Source organism: Pisolithus orientalis (genome assembly GCF_024613125.1).
Source record: "Pisolithus orientalis strain OTSU chromosome Unknown F5J12scaffold_9, whole genome shotgun sequence".
NCBI classification, from domain to species: Eukaryota; Fungi; Basidiomycota; class Agaricomycetes; order Boletales; family Pisolithaceae; genus Pisolithus; species Pisolithus orientalis.
In genome coordinates, this window is record NW_026260790.1 from 1 (window position 1) to 14510 (window position 14510).

Consider the following 14510-nt stretch of genomic DNA (forward strand, 5'->3'; position numbering starts at 1 on the left):
TAGCAGAAGAGAGGTCAATGAGCGACGGGCACGGGAGGTTCTTCGACAGATGGAAGAGGAGCGGGAGCGGTTATTGAAGGAGAAAACCAAGGCGGAAGAGGAAGCCACGCAGAGGGTGACACAGAAGAGGAATACAGAGGACGATGTCCAGGATGCGAGGTCGCGGTACCTGGAGAGGAAACGGCGAAGATTGGAGGAGGAGCAGGTCGCGCAGGGTCATACCTAGTAATGTTAGTGTGTGGTGTATTACGTCAGTAATACTATTCCTTTTCGTCCAAGATTGACTCGGTGGTGGATGTGGCGAGTCAGACTTGCCATATCACTTGCCCATCTCAACATCGGTGCACGCCTCGCCCATACTGCGGCCATGGCCAGCGTAAACAGGACTGCCCATCCATTTGACAAGAGCCGCTTAGAAGCTCTCCTCAATCGCCGATTTTTCTACGCCCCTGCATTCGAAATCTACGGAGGTGTGTTCCCATCTCCCTTTCCTTTGCCCAACTAACCAACAACAATTCCAGGCGTAGCTGGGTTATATGATTACGGTCCCCCTGGGTCCTCCCTTCAAGCCAACATCATCGCTGAATGGCGTCGACATTTCATCGTAGAAGATCACATGCTTGAGCTCGACACGACGATTATGACGCCCGCGCCGGTTTTCGAGACTTCCGGTCACGTTGCGCGCTTTGCTGATTGGATGGTGAAGGACGAAAAAACTGGAGATGTCCTTCGCGCCGATCATCTCGTAAAAAACGTTCTCCAAGCGAGACTCGCAGGAGACCTGGAGGCGAGGGGCTTTGCAGCAGATAAGGTCATGGAAGACGAGAAGAAAAAGAAGAAGAAGATCAAGACAACTGCCGTGCAGTTGCCTGATGAAGTCGTGAAGGAGTACAAGAGCATCCTCGCTCAGGTGCGTTCTCGTCATCACTGTGATGACTTGTCATGTTTGACGCGTTCACTATGTCGTGGGGTATTTAGTTAGACAACTATTCTGGACCGGAGCTAGGTCAGTTGTGCAGGAGTCACGATATCCGCAATCCGGACACCGGAAACCAGGTCGGAGAACCCCAACAGTTTAATCTTATGTTCGCGAGTAGCATCGGTCCCACCGGTCAACACCCTGGGTAAGGTCTTGCGACTTCCTCCTTTCACTTCGTCGTTAACGGCTCTGCCTCAGCTTCCTCCGCCCGGAAACTGCACAGGGCCACTTCCTCAACTTTTCGCGCTTGCTTGAGTTCAACAATGGCCGGATTCCTTTTGCATCCGCCCAGATTGGGAAATCATTCAGGAATGAAATCTCTCCGCGTGCCGGTCTCCTTCGCGTGCGCGAATTCACTATGGGCGAGATCGAGCATTACGTCGATCCTGAAAACAAAAGCCATGCTCGATTCGCTGAAGTCCGCCACATCGTACTCCCTCTTCTCAACCGCTTCGTACAAGAGTCCGGGTCCACGCAAGTAACCAAAATGTCCATCGGTGCAGCAGTCGACAGGGGCATCGTGGCTAACGAAACTCTAGGCTACTTCCTTGCCCGTATCCACCTCTTCCTGCTCAAGATTGGAGTAGATCCACGGAGACTGAGATTCAGGCAACACATGGCGAACGAAATGGCGCACTATGCAACGGATTGCTGGGATGCCGAAATCCAGAATTCATCCGGCTGGACGGAGTGTGTCGGCTGTGCCGACCGTGCTGCTTACGATCTTTCAGTCCACTCGGCACGCACTGGGCATCCACTAGTCGTCCGCCAGGCCCTCAAAGAGCCAATAGTCACTGAACGAGAGGTACCCGAGTTCAACAAAAAGGTTCTTGGAAAGACGCTGGGTCGGGATGCTGGCCTGGTGCAGCGTGTTGTTGGGGAGATGAGTCAAGAAGAACTCGTCAGGTTAAAAGGAGAGTTATCCCAAGGGTAAGTACCACCGGTGAACCGCATTTCTCGTAATTTGATATGCCATTCTTTTTCGTCCGTGGACAGGTCCGCGACAATATCTGCAGACGAGAAACAAATCGCTCTCACGCCTGAGCTACTTACCATAGAACGAAAGACATTCAAGCAATCTAGTGAGTTTTATCTCGTCTTTCTCCCGACAGATCTCAACGAACTGTTCAAGTCCGTGAATTCGTTTCCAAATGTGATCGAACCCTCGTTCGGTTTTGGGCGGATTTTATATTCGCTGCTGGAACATTCTTTTTGGTGCAGGGAGCAGGATGTCGAGCGTGGTGTGAGTGCTCACACTTTGTTCTCTCCGCGATGTACAACGTATATGCAGGTCCTCTCGCTGCCCCCGCTCGTTGCGCCAACAAAAGTCCTCATAGTACCTCTGAGTGCAAAAGAAGAATTTGACCCGCTTATCGAGGAAGTCTGTGCGTACTTTTTTAACTTCGATTTCGAACTTGCGTTCACAATGTAATTAGCTATGAAACTCCGCAGATGTGGTATATTCTCCCGCGTCGACGATTCGAATACGTCGATCGGCAAACGGTATGCTCGTAATGATGAGCTTGGCACGCCGTATGGTGTCACGCTCGATTTTGCTTGTGCGTGGCCTTCACTGAATGAACGCACACCTATCTAATAGTAATACATTTAGCGCTTCAAAATCGGACGATGACACTCCGGTAAGTCATACATGGATTTTCTCCGTTACAAAGAACGGGACGCACAGTGCTAACACTCTACTCCTGTACGATGGCAGTGAACGCGACACTACCGACCAACTCATAGGTTCTATCGATGATGTCATTTCCGTAATAATGGGATTGGTCCATGGAGCGCTCACTTGGGAAGATGCATGCACGCGCCTTAAGGCATACGGCGGTGTGCAAGCTATCGAGTAGACTCATGTATATGGTCTCCGGTCTGAGGTGCATCTATTTCAGTCTGTAACGTAGGTCATTGTCTACTGAGTACAGGTAAAGCTCGGAACATCGTAGACTCGTAGATACCAGAAACGTAAGAGTTGGACAGCATTGCAAGTGAAGTGTGCATCTGGAAAAGTCGATAGTTTCTGTGACTTCAGCCGTGATTAAGCCACTTTGCGCTGGATCACCTAGGTTTTTGGACGGGCACAAACAAACCTGCGAAGAGGGGCTGCAACCCGCTTTAAACGGATTAAACGTCATGGAGGCACTAGAGGTAACCAAGAAGCAGACAGACTGTGGAGCTGAGGGAGTGAATGAACGATCTCTAGGTTCATTAACGCACTGGGTCGTTAACCTTACTCACAAAGGACCAAGATTAACCTGGACAAAACGATACCTTGTTTTGTGGCGGCTTTGTGTTGTATGATGTAATGCCATATGACGAAAGAATCTCCGTCCGAGTTCATCGATCATCGATCATCTCCAGTTAGGACTAATAGTTCAAAGTCACTCGAAAGAATCAACCTGCGGAAGAAATCATCGTGCTCCTGTTTTCATCTTGGCAGTGCTTCTTCGGGTAGGTGACAGCTGGCATGAATATAATTGGACACTGTTGCGCTGACAGAATGCACTACACACTCCAAAGTCTGGAGTGTGTAATGCTTTATATACAACGGGGAAGGATTCTATGGTGATCTGGTTTCCCCCTTGTCTATTCATGCACAATTTCGACTGTATTTCGCCACGGCAGTCCAGTGAAAGTTGGTAGTGGTGGTACTCATAGTAGTCCGGCGGAACAGTTCTCCGGATGAAGCAAGACACATCTCAGTATTTCAAAGACTCGTGAAAGTACGGACGATTTCCATCTTTATTACAAACAATCCATCGGAGACATACATTTACAAACCACCATTGCGGTGATCTACTCCGAAGTATTCAAGGGCAAAAAGTGACCGTATACACTGCATTCTTGCTTGCAGGGCATGTAAACAAAGCAGTGCTATCATCAAAGGCATAACAATATGCATTTGGACAATTCGACTCTACATAGAAGTCAGTTCACCACCAGAGAATGTAAAAACAACTAATCACTTACTGAAATAACTGTAATAGGCCACACCAGAAGAGGGACAGGTTTGTGGGGTGTCGTACTCCCCCGTACAACAGTTGGGCGAGTTGGCTGCATCATGGAGTTGATTGGCTCAGGTGGAACGGTAAACGGAAGCGCTCTAGCATTACTTACACGGGTTTCCATCAAGGTTTGCCTTGCAAGCGCTTTTACAGCCAACAGGGAAACCTGTCGAATCGAACGGGCCTTTGAGAGGTGCAGGGCCTACAGTAAATTATTTTTAGCCCTCCATTTACAAAAAAGCATTAACGCGTTTACGAACAGTTCGGTCCGAGATCAACCGGGCAGTTTGCGACTGGACAACCAACATTGTTGGTAATGCTCATTGGCAGATTATAGCCATCCACAAGGGACACTGAAACAAGGAATGGAAATGATGGTTGTTCACTGGATCGTGTGCATGAGACGAGGAAATACAGACCGTCATAGTAGTCTAAGCCGCCACTCTGGTTAAGGCTAAATTCCGCGAGAGTAGCAGGTGGTACGCCCTAACGAGGTGATATAAGGAAGGGTCATCATGGAAGGGATATGCAGTGATGGCTCCTCACGGTACCGGTATTTGGGTCACATTCCAAGCCGCCGTTGCACCCACCGTCGAGGCACGAGCTAGGGCCCGGGCTAGTGCTAAAGTTGCAGTCACGACGCCCCTGGAGGTAGATCAGGCTGCAGTCTCTAATGGGTGCGATATTGTGTACGAACCCAAATCCTGCCCGCTTGCCAGTTGTCAGGGACCTGCAAAAGGTGGGTCAAGAAATGAAGGAAAGCGGCGATAAACCTGCATTCACAGAAAAGGTCACAGATGTATAAGGGGGAGCTTCCCATCTAGCAAAACATGGATCAGACATCGGTAGAAATCGGCAAAAGAGTATTACGGACCCTGTCGAATAGGATGGACGTGTTCCAGTCCCTGTGAACATCTATCTCGATTAATCAGTAGGGACAAGCACATGGTATAATGCCAAGGTACCGCAGGCCTGTGTACGAGTTGTCAACAGTGGCCGTGAAGGGTCAGAGGAGTAACTCACCACATAGTGAAGGGGCAGTGATTGTACACTGTCATAGTACGCGCAAGTGCGCCAGGTACGAGAGTGAGTAAGGCTGCCAAAATCAAGGTTGACATATTTGAATGTATGAGAAGCGAGGGGTCGAATTGATATTGAATCCTGGAAGGCGCCCCTACACTATTCTTCTTATACACGGTCCGGGGGAATCGTGGTGCGCCATTTCCGACAAAGTATACTTCTGATGAGGAGCTAGTACTCCGTGTCCTCGCGATGCTTGTCACCCGGGCGATGGAGCGTGTAATAATAGCAACGGATTGCACACGTCAAGGGGGGGCTTCATAGGGCAATGTAATTCCAGTGTTCAGTCAGCAATACAGATACTTAGAAATGTTGACAGACGTACCGCGTGGTTTCTGCAGGTAGGGGACAAGACAACCTACCGATGGGAACGCCGCGGACCGCCCCCCCCCCCACAACGGCATGGAGAAGAAAAAGGAAGAGTCCTGGTAGGATATCCCTGCAATAGCCATTAAATGCCTGTGTACGGGTAGCTCCTGGTAGCCCCGTAACGAGATACGTTCCAAAACTCGGGATTCCGTCGACTTGGGCATCGCCGGAGTTAGAATGCTGAAGATGGCTTCAGTCTACTTCAGTGCACCAGGAACTATGAATGCATATAAAGTAAATACAATACCTGGAAGACGGAAAAATAATTACTATCGAGAACTTTAAGGTTGGTGGGAGATGCGGAGTCATTGCCGTGTCGTTGGTGGCACGTTTGGTGTCAATGAACATAGTGGGTGATGAATCAGTGACGGTGAGAGTAAAGCGCTTAGCAGTACCCCTCGAATAACAGAACCCACTCTGGTTTCGTGATTTAGGGGGTACTGTAGGCGCGAGAGTGCTTAGTAGTGATTGGTATCATGGAGTGAGGGTGCACCGACGTGGTGGTTGTGCTTAGATGAGTTTCACTCATATATCTCGTGGCCAGAGCAGCTAGCGTCTTAATTCCTTCAGGTTTGGCCTCTACGGATTCGACTGCAGGACACCATTCACCGCTCCGTCCTCATGCTCAAAAATTACACCCTCCCGGATCGTGTGATCGCGTTCGCTCGCGAAAGAACACCTTTCTCAAGCTGAAGTTCAAACCGGTAGGGACGTTATTTGGTGCCAGAGGGCAGAGAAGTGTTACCGCAATAATAACTGGTATTCTTCACTATGCTCATATTTGCACGTCTTGACACAGGCCGGTCACTTCCCAAGTGACAACAACTTCCCTGCGCGCTGTATCAACTGCCTTGTGGTGCGGACGCACAGGTTTTGCTTGGATATGCGCCATGGATACCTCAGTGGTGACGGTGGCGGCAGCCCAACGATGACATAGCCAGCCACAATGACAGACGATTATGGCGCCAGCGGTACGATGACAATGCTGTTTCTGCTACAGTGGCTACTAATGAAGACGGCTACCTGTGCGGATGGACACGCGATGACAACTACCCTACTGTTGCAGTGACTGATGGTGACAATGTAGGCGGCCAGTTCTGCTGCAGTGACCGATGGCGGGCTGCAATGAATGCCACGACAACCACTTGATAGATGACCAGGTGATGTGGGCAACCAAGTGCAACCACAATCACGAACAGAGAAAACGACCACCTGGTCCAAACCTGGATGGCCAATATTGCCTAACAGCAACCGCATCTTTCTAACTGTCATCATTTAATGTGAACGACTTCATAGTTCATTTTGTGATTGGATTCATGGCCGAGTTTATGTTGGTGAATAGCCGTGTATCCGGCAACAACAAATCTTCATAATCTGATCATCTGGCATAGTTAGTGTCAACAGAGACAGGGGCGCCAGAGTCAGTTAGAAAAACCAACTCATTGAGAGAGTAATTTATGATGGTGAATAGTACGTCCCAACAACAGGCAAGGTTGATATCCGGCTGGAACCATCACATCGTTGGCTGGCGTTCCACAGCATGGCCACCGAGGCCATCGTTATCGTTGCACCACTGTCGCCATAATCGCCTGTCGTAGTGGCAATCTTAGTAAATGTTATCGTCGCACGGCTACCACAGACATCACTGCGGTGTCTGGCAGATATGAGTGCTTACCCGCATCTCATCGTTGTCCCAGTCCACGCCATGTTGTAATCGTCGCTGTGAGTTGACCGGTCTTCCTTTCGCTTGGGCAGTTCGTCAACCGCTAAGGACACACTTCCATACAGCTCCATCTCCATGTCTTTCAATTGTCTCGTAAAGATGGGCTCGGCGGGATTTTTGGCCGGACATGAATGATGTGTCCGAGTGCATCTTTCAACGTTATCCCCTTCCGCTTCTTCAAGTATATTACGACGACCGTAGGCGATCTCGATATGCTTGCGACGCAGTGCACTAGGATCCTTCTGTTGTCCCTATTCGGCGCTACGGTTCCATCGATAACATTGCAAGCCGTGCCCGCGATGTTGCAAAGGGAGGACGAGCCGTTGTCATTGATAGGGAGACTCCGGTAAGCTACACCGTCCACCTGCGTGAAAAGACGAGCGCCAACGCTTAAAACGTGAGTGATGGCGTTCTTTGTGAGAAATGACTCTGATGACGCTGCAAAGCATGGCCCTAGGAACAAAAATGGGGGTAGTACGAGACAGGCTGAGCGCTGTGAGACCTGAGACGAGACTTGATGCTTCCCGTGCATTCAAATGACAGTGAGTTTTCCAAGCAAAAGCGAGGGGTCTCAGACTGTTTTTAAGGGGCTTACGACTCACTTGACTCAAGTACGTAGACATGAACAAAATGTACGCCACCAAACCTACGGATATATGACAGGAGAACCAAGTTGCCACTGAGGTATTGTGCTTACAGCTTTCGCCGCTTCCCGACACTGCTGTCCCGTGCAAGATTGGTTTTCCTTTTGACACGTTCTGCTAGGTTGTGGAGGCTCCGTCCATCGTTCGTGTCAAGGTTCTTGGCCGATACATCGCCTTTCTCGAGGTAATCATCCCTGCGGCGTTTCGAGCGTTCTTCTAGAAGAGCTAACATACCCTTAGTCTTTTTAAATCTGAATTGAAAACATACTGTTAGTAACGCCCTCCAAGATATGCAAGGATGGAAATTGCTTACTGTGGATTACTAGGATCAATTGCGAATTGATGATCTTCGTGCAGCGCCTTGAACCGGTCGTCTTTCACATCGATTAAGAAGTCCGCTTCGGCTTCCGAGCCATCATCATGTATATTGTCGTCATTACGCTTCTTTTTCTTCGTCCTCGGTTTCACAACCTCGGTGTGAGGATCGACTTTGGCTGTATCTTCAGAGGCAGCCGCCTTGCGCACTTCCTTCCTCCGCCGGCGTTTCTCTCGCACCTTCTGTTCGTACCTTTCCAGCGTAGTTTGGTCTTTACAATCCTTCGCCGTGCTTAATCCAGGTGTAAACGTGATTTCCATGTCTACGTCACTCCCTGCTTCCCCAACTTTCTCTGCTTCCTGGGCGTCCTCCCAACCCTCCGGTACGCCGTCATGGCTTCCCCCAAGTAGCAGTGCACGTAATCGCTCCCTTTCGCCCTTCCTTGGTATCTTGCTATTACTATCCTCACAATTATCCTCTGACTCCGAGGATGATGCAATGTAAGCTTTGAAATCTGCGGCATCAATGTCCTTCCTGGTCAAAGCGCACCGAGTTAGACGAGACCGTTCAGGATCTTCCTCGTCCCACGTAAGTTTGACCTTAGAGTGACGGAGTGCCTAGGAAAGTCAGTCATACGATAGATAATAAGCCGAAAGAGGAAATGTACATCGGTTGCAAACTCGATGGCGCGATATGGTACATTGGGAAGCTCGGTGGCCTCATCCCTATGGATGTCCGTGATGACTATGGCTACGCAGCAGCATGAAGAGAGGATGTACCTAGGGTCCTCTTCGAAGGTCATGTCATCGGGTACCAAACTGAGATCGAAAACATTCGCGGAACGCTCAAGTTCGGTGCCGTCCAGTTCATTAAATATATGGGTAGCAGTTTCCGCGGAATCGCATTCAACTATGGCATAATAATAACTGGCTTGCAGCCGTTTGAGACCACGTAGTCACCAGCAGCTCAAATAAACAAGGTGACATACCGCAGTCGTTCCAGCTGATACACACGCAATGCGTCCTCGTCATAATCCTCCCCGGACCCTGGCTCGTAGACCGTTCTCTCGCTAACTTCGTCTTCGTCTTCGTGTAGCTTTTTAAATACTTCTTTGGGAGGCCCTTCTTGCTCTTCTTTTTCTATGCGTTTCTTGCCGAATTCGCTGGGATATACACGCACACTGAGAATACTTCCGCGAGCAATGTTCACCGTCGATGACTGAGACGAGGGTGGGGCAGTGGAAGAGACCAGCGACGAAAAAATCTTGAAGAGGTGTACTGCACGGATGTGATCCCAGTCCATGTTAACAACAGCTAGCCTGCGCGTCTTCTGGACTTCTTCCTGAGCTTCTCCTCTGTCTGTTTCTGAATGAAATGGTTCGACCTCTTCCTCGTTGACCTCGCTTTCATGAACATCGACAGACACATGGTCGCGCTCTTCTCCCTCCTCGTCGGATGATTCCATAAGTATGATTCCGCGAGCATAGTCAGCTATCGACACGGTCGGCCCTTCTGTGGCCTTTGCTTCCTCCTCATGCGTTCGGGAATTGACTTGGAAACGTTTGTCTTGCACAATCTGAGATTTACGTTTCTTCGGTCGGCGGAAACGTGGATCGTGTCTCAGATGCAAAAAACGAGGATCAGAAGACATGACTGATGGATGAAGTGGACTAAGTTTTTTGGAAGAGTCAGTCTAAGAATTGGAAGTGGCTGTGCAGCTTCACTGCTACTAAAGCACTGACGGAGGTCGCACATTAAGAGCTACCTAAACCTCACGATAATCATGCAGTGATTCTGTTGCCAGTGCCTACGATGTACATACAGTTGGTCGGTTAGAAACAACACCTTCAAGCGATACCAAAACGTTCGCAGATGCTCATGTAATTCACCAGCCACCTTTCGAAGATTTGTCATCAACGTTTCTGTCATAGATAATGAGCTGGTGAACACCGGCTGCAGTGACAGACCACAAAGTACTGGACTCTTACCTTCTACTGTTCTGGACTCGCAAAAACAACCAGTCCACGGCTTCACGTATGCCTTGTCTGCATGGCTCGAAATTAAGACCCTGGGTAGAAGGTACATGACGGAGCACATCCCAACTCACCCATCGAGTGCCGATATACCCATGACGTCTAAGCTAGCGATACGTTGACGCCTCCGTTCCAGCTCTGCTTCTTCGTCCTCCCCAAATCGCCTCCTTGCGTATTCTCGTCTGTGTCGATCCCAAGTTTCGTAGTCGTGTCTGATCTCTGTGGCCGATAAACTGTGGGGTGAATCTTGCTTGTTTGCAAGTAGGAGAAGCGGGACATTGAGGATTTGAGGAGCAGATAGAACTGAATCTAGTTCGGAAATGTATACCATCGTGAACGCACTGAAAATATAGAAATAAGCTGACCGAAGACTTCCCACCCCTCGCCCAGTCGCTCACGGTCCTGAGCATCGATCACGAAGACGACAGCATGGCAATCATCGTAATAACGATGCCATATCGAACGCATGCTGCGTTGACCACCGAGGTCGAAGAAGTTGAGGATTGTAGATGGCAGAGAAACCTTTCCAACTGATAGACGGTGGGACATGGATATCATTTGCCAGCTCCACTGAAAGGTTGCAACACACTATTTTGCCCGACGGTAGGTCCAATCTGAGAGGGTTCAAGTCCTGGAGTGTCATTGTACAGAGTCTTGATTTTTTCCAAAAATGTCTGCGAAGCATGAAATTCAGTCCTACCAAACACTTGAGAGGTTGTGGTACATGCCGTCTTCCCAGCACCATCAAGGCCAATGATAATTATTGAAAATTCCTCCTTTCTGTGTAACTCAGCAGCCTGTGAAACTGAACACCCGGCGTCTTTACCTTGTAAGATATTCGTGTAAGCCCTTGAGGAGATGGTACATGTCGGTGCAGTGAGATCACGTGCCCTCTGTCGCGACCCGCCACCACGTGGCCGCAGGTCGCCCTTGGCTGACTGAGCAACTGCTGTACAGTTTTGCGGCATTTGCCAGCAGAACGCTGTGGTGTGAGTGATTACACGACTTCCGAAACTTCGTACGCTTCACTCATCTCTGTCAAAATGGGTCGTCGTCCCGCTCGCTGCTACCGCTATTGCAAGAACAAGCCATATCCCAAATCCCGCTACAACCGCGGTGTCCCAGACTCGAAGGCAGGTCTTTTTTTTGTTCACAATTAGCTGAGACATCCCTGACTGCCATGTCTTTTCCCCTTTCCCTGTATCCGTCCATCCGGCAGATTCGTATTTTCGATCTCGGCCGGAAGCGTGCCTCCGTAGACGAGTTTCCTTTCTGCTGCCACCTAGTCTCGGATGAGTACGAGCAGCTTTCATCCGAAGCTCTGGAGGCTGCCCGGATCTGCGCCAACAAGTATGTCACAAAGACCTCTGGCAAGGACTCGTTCCACCTCCGTGTCCGTGTGCACCCCTTCCATGTCCTCCGTATCAACAAGATGTTGTCATGTGCTGGAGCCGATAGGTTCGTCACTTCACTTGATTTGCCTCGCATTCTCCCATCTATGGGTGGGCGCCCATATGTTGGATTGGTAATCGAACCATACGTGATTGGTAATGACCTTCATTCCAGGTTGCAAACTGGCATGCGTGGTGCTTGGGGAAAGCCTTACGGCACTGTCGCACGTGTGAATATCGGACAGATCATCCTGTCTATCCGGTGCAAAGATTCCAATGCACACGTCATCCAAGAAGCTCTCCGTCGTGCACGTTACAAGTTCCCTGGTCGTCAGAAGATCATTGTCTCGAAGAAGTGGGGATTTACAAATGTGGCTCGTGAGGAGTATATGAGACTCAAGGAAGAGAAGAGGGTGTTGCAGTAAGTATCCTTTTTCACTACTTATACCTCGGACGCTGATGTACGACCGAAGGGATGGTGCTTATGTACAATTCATCCGCCCGAGGGGACCTTTGGAAGCGAACCTCCGAGCACAACTCAAGGCGTGAGATACTGATACATTTATTGGGTTTATCAGATGTATCTGCTTCGATGTATTATGCCATTGCCCAATAATGCCTATCATAAAAGTCACCGTGTACGGCTTGAAGTCCACATTCAGACAGGCTGATGCTTCTTGCGAAGGTATGTATTTAATTTAAAAAAGTTCAGTCGCAGTTTTGCCGCTGTTTCAGGCCGCGTCCAATCACTGCGCGCGCGTGGGGCGTGCACGTGATCCCGCTCCCCTATTCCGATCTCCTACATAGTCTCCTCGGCAAGGCTCCGTCTCTCTCCACTGTACGATAAACATGCGTCAGTAGTCTCGGAAGCTTCCTCCATTCACGCTCACTCTAACAACAGGTCTCATTATTCGCGACGACCCTGCGGCGGTTGGCGACTACATCGCCAACTACATCGCCAAGCGGTTTGTAGCAACCCCTCTTATCGGGGCTGGCGCTCATCGTTGAACCTTTTTTCAGAATAAACGACTTTGCTCCGACAGCAGAGAAACCGTTCGTACTTGGCCTCCCAACAGGCTCATCTCCCATACCCACTTACCAGAGGCTTATCAAGCTATACAAAGAGGGCAAGGTGTCGTGCGTAGCTATTCACTTCTCACACTCGTTCCAGTGGATTTACGTGTACATCACAGCTTTAAGCATGTTGTTACATTCAACATGGATGAATATGTTGGTTTGCCTAGCGAACATCCTGAATCCTATCACACCTTTATGTTCAGAGAATTTTTCTCCCATAGTACGTCTGGGACCTGCTCTATCAATGCCAGACCTTGACTCTCGTCGAATAGTCGACATTCCTCCATCACAGGTTAACATCCTCGACGGCAACGCACCTGACCTGATCGGAGAGTGCAATGCGTACGAGTCGCGCATAAAACAATATGGGGGTATCGAACTTTTCCTGGCAGGTATTGGGGAAGATGGGCACATCGCCTTCAATGAACCAGGTACTTCTCATTCTGTCTTGACCTCTTTGTTTTATTGATTTTTTACATGTCTGGGATTCATCGTAGGCTCCTCTCTCGCCTCTCGTACGCGTATCAAGACCCTCGCCTATGATACTATCCTCGCAAATGCTCGCTTTTTCAATGGTGACGTCTCCGCCGTGCCTCGTATGGCTCTCACTGTCGGTGTCGCCACCGTTCTTGAGGCTCGCGAGGTCGTAGTTGTTGTCACTGGCCTCCGCAAGTCACTAGCGCTCAGTCAAGCTATTGAAGGCGGAGTGAACCATTTGGTGAGTGGAATATTCTGGAAAAATTGAGGATACACTTGTGCATTTGTTGATGACTTGCTACACTAGTGGACACTTTCTGCGCTCCAACTACACCCCTGGGCACTGATCGTCGTTGATGAAGATGCCACTGCAGGTATGCTACCCCTTTTCTTTCCCCTTACGCCCACTGGACAGGTTGCCTACCTGCTCCCGTCACCGTTTGACCAATTTCTTGGCGTGCTGACATCGGCAAAATGTACAGAGCTCCATGTCAAAACTGTGAAATACTTCAAATCAATTGAGCGTGTACAGGAAGAAGTCGAACGAACTCAGCGCGCACTGGCTGAGCATGCTGCTAGTGGTGAGCTTCGCATTGGTGAAGCTGTTGCTGTTGGACTTGGTGGAGAGGCAGCAGCAGCAGGTTTGGCAGGTGGTATGGAGTGATGACCCATCTATTGATCACTTAGAGGCTCTTAAGGTAGTCATGGTGTGAAACATTGTAGTTGGTGATAACAGAAGATGAGTATGTGTCATATATGTACCACATGCCACCTTGGTGCTCCTGGTCCTTGTCAAGACTTGTTCTCCTTGGTCTTACTCAGGGGTCAAAGGGTTGTAAGGGGGGACAACTGATGTATAGTGAAGGCTGTGAGAGTTGGCTGGCATATAGGAGTCACTACTGAAGGGTGGCTGATGCAGGCTGATGAGATAGGGGCTGCACCAAGGTTGTCTGATGCAGGCCAATGGTTTAGGGGCTTGGCTGACTCCCAGAAGGCAGAGCCAACTAGGGAGGCACTGCTGAAGGCCAACAAAGGGGGACCTACAGTAGATGTTCTCATAATGCATAATGTGGGGACAGGTCATGCCTGGATGCATCATTAGAAATATGCAGGCATGGATATGTGTGACATGGTGTGACATCAAGTAACTATGTGACAGTGACTAGTCATATTCCACTACACTACTGCTAAACCATCTCCCCAATGTTGGCTGAGCAAGATGGCAGCTGAAAATCCTGAGAGTGAATACATTGAGTCCACTGGGGGAAACTTCTAAGAAGCAGCAGCATCTTCTGATTTTTTTTTCACTTGCATTGCTTAGGTAACCAGTGAACATGTCCCCCAAGTGTCAATCTAATAATGCATCATTGGGGGCATATCTTGATGCATTATGCAAAATGTGAACCCC

The 14510-nt window shown here is 49.4% G+C and overlaps 7 protein-coding genes across 7 annotated transcripts; 3 read left to right on the plus strand and 4 right to left on the minus strand.

Annotated features, from left to right (window-relative positions):
- Positions 1–270: 270 nt before the first annotated feature.
- Positions 271–2964, plus strand: F5J12DRAFT_820897 (glycyl-tRNA synthetase). Its single transcript, XM_051745284.1, has 10 exons — positions 271–470; positions 522–910; positions 979–1124; positions 1178–1909; positions 1976–2061; positions 2092–2222; positions 2271–2364; positions 2416–2538; positions 2592–2619; positions 2697–2964. Exons 1-10 carry the CDS (start codon positions 296–298, stop codon positions 2836–2838), a joined length of 2046 nt encoding a protein of 681 aa, XP_051601251.1. The 5' UTR covers positions 271–295; the 3' UTR covers positions 2839–2964.
- Positions 2965–3714: 750 nt separating this feature from the next.
- Positions 3715–5214, minus strand: F5J12DRAFT_561651 (thaumatin). Its single transcript, XM_051740059.1, has 10 exons — positions 5017–5214; positions 4959–4965; positions 4868–4908; positions 4777–4813; positions 4691–4723; positions 4540–4638; positions 4254–4479; positions 4106–4195; positions 3959–4042; positions 3715–3905 (listed from the first exon to the last, which is right to left on the minus strand). The coding sequence occupies exons 1-10, from the start codon at positions 5109–5111 to the stop codon at positions 3799–3801; spliced, it is 819 nt and encodes a 272-aa protein (XP_051601252.1). The 5' UTR covers positions 5112–5214; the 3' UTR covers positions 3715–3798.
- Positions 5215–6939: 1725 nt separating this feature from the next.
- F5J12DRAFT_561637 (protein-tyrosine phosphatase-like protein) lies at positions 6940–7777 on the minus strand. The gene is made up of 2 exons (XM_051740058.1): positions 7118–7777; positions 6940–7031 (listed from the first exon to the last, which is right to left on the minus strand). The coding sequence occupies exon 1, from the start codon at positions 7695–7697 to the stop codon at positions 7248–7250; it is 450 nt and encodes a 149-aa protein (XP_051601253.1). The 5' UTR covers positions 7698–7777; the 3' UTR covers positions 6940–7031; positions 7118–7247.
- Positions 7490–9826, minus strand: F5J12DRAFT_820928 (uncharacterized protein). The gene is made up of 5 exons (XM_051745285.1): positions 9114–9826; positions 8905–9051; positions 8793–8850; positions 8123–8742; positions 7490–8060 (listed from the first exon to the last, which is right to left on the minus strand). The coding sequence occupies exons 1-5, from the start codon at positions 9773–9775 to the stop codon at positions 7859–7861; spliced, it is 1689 nt and encodes a 562-aa protein (XP_051601254.1). The 5' UTR covers positions 9776–9826; the 3' UTR covers positions 7490–7858.
- A 71-nt stretch (positions 9827–9897) lies between these two features.
- Positions 9898–11050, minus strand: F5J12DRAFT_820938 (P-loop containing nucleoside triphosphate hydrolase protein). The gene is made up of 7 exons (XM_051745286.1): positions 10984–11050; positions 10886–10937; positions 10747–10831; positions 10523–10687; positions 10232–10466; positions 10113–10169; positions 9898–10046 (listed from the first exon to the last, which is right to left on the minus strand). Exons 1-7 carry the CDS (start codon positions 11022–11024, stop codon positions 10010–10012), a joined length of 672 nt encoding a protein of 223 aa, XP_051601255.1. The 5' UTR covers positions 11025–11050; the 3' UTR covers positions 9898–10009.
- Positions 11051–11337: 287 nt separating this feature from the next.
- F5J12DRAFT_891130 (ribosomal protein L10e/L16) lies at positions 11338–12097 on the plus strand (the record flags this gene model as incomplete). Its single annotated transcript, XM_051747456.1, has 2 exons — positions 11338–11969; positions 12022–12097. 2 exons carry the CDS (start codon positions 11338–11340, stop codon positions 12095–12097), a joined length of 708 nt encoding a protein of 235 aa, XP_051601256.1.
- A 150-nt stretch (positions 12098–12247) lies between these two features.
- Positions 12248–13852, plus strand: F5J12DRAFT_561789 (uncharacterized protein). Its single transcript, XM_051740060.1, has 7 exons — positions 12248–12401; positions 12450–12513; positions 12569–12685; positions 12742–12845; positions 12898–13056; positions 13123–13343; positions 13410–13852. The coding sequence occupies exons 1-7, from the start codon at positions 12398–12400 to the stop codon at positions 13764–13766; spliced, it is 1026 nt and encodes a 341-aa protein (XP_051601257.1). The 5' UTR covers positions 12248–12397; the 3' UTR covers positions 13767–13852.
- Positions 13853–14510: the final 658 nt, after the last annotated feature.

Coding starts and splice junctions, on each gene's coding strand:
- F5J12DRAFT_820897 (XM_051745284.1), top strand. CDS start 296: ATGTGGCGAGTCAGACTTGCCATATCACTTGCCCATCTCAACATCGGT. Junction 1,125..1,177: donor CCCACCGGTCAACACCCTGG/GTAAGGTCTTGC, acceptor GCTCTGCCTCAG/CTTCCTCCGCCCGGAAACTG. Junction 2,365..2,415: donor CCCGCTTATCGAGGAAGTCT/GTGCGTACTTTT, acceptor CAATGTAATTAG/CTATGAAACTCCGCAGATGT.
- F5J12DRAFT_561789 (XM_051740060.1), top strand. Junction 12,686..12,741: donor TACAAAGAGGGCAAGGTGTC/GTGCGTAGCTAT, acceptor TGTACATCACAG/CTTTAAGCATGTTGTTACAT. Junction 13,057..13,122: donor CATCGCCTTCAATGAACCAG/GTACTTCTCATT, acceptor GATTCATCGTAG/GCTCCTCTCTCGCCTCTCGT.
- F5J12DRAFT_820928 (XM_051745285.1), bottom strand. CDS start 9,775: ATGTCTTCTGATCCTCGTTTTTTGCATCTGAGACACGATCCACGTTTC. Junction 9,052..9,113: donor TATCAGCTGGAACGACTGCG/GTATGTCACCTT, acceptor GCTGCAAGCCAG/TTATTATTATGCCATAGTTG. Junction 8,061..8,122: donor ATTGATCCTAGTAATCCACA/GTAAGCAATTTC, acceptor TTTTCAATTCAG/ATTTAAAAAGACTAAGGGTA.
- F5J12DRAFT_561651 (XM_051740059.1), bottom strand. CDS start 5,111: ATGTCAACCTTGATTTTGGCAGCCTTACTCACTCTCGTACCTGGCGCA. Junction 4,814..4,867: donor CGTCCATCCTATTCGACAGG/GTCCGTAATACT, acceptor ATGTTTTGCTAG/ATGGGAAGCTCCCCCTTATA. Junction 3,906..3,958: donor GGCCTATTACAGTTATTTCA/GTAAGTGATTAG, acceptor ACTTCTATGTAG/AGTCGAATTGTCCAAATGCA.
- F5J12DRAFT_820938 (XM_051745286.1), bottom strand. CDS start 11,024: ATGTACCATCTCCTCAAGGGCTTACACGAATATCTTACAAG. Junction 10,938..10,983: donor TTACACGAATATCTTACAAG/GTAAAGACGCCG, acceptor TGAGTTACACAG/AAAGGAGGAATTTTCAATAA. Junction 10,467..10,522: donor CGAGGGGTGGGAAGTCTTCG/GTCAGCTTATTT, acceptor TTTCCGAACTAG/ATTCAGTTCTATCTGCTCCT.
- F5J12DRAFT_561637 (XM_051740058.1), bottom strand. CDS start 7,697: ATGCACGGGAAGCATCAAGTCTCGTCTCAGGTCTCACAGCGCTCAGCC.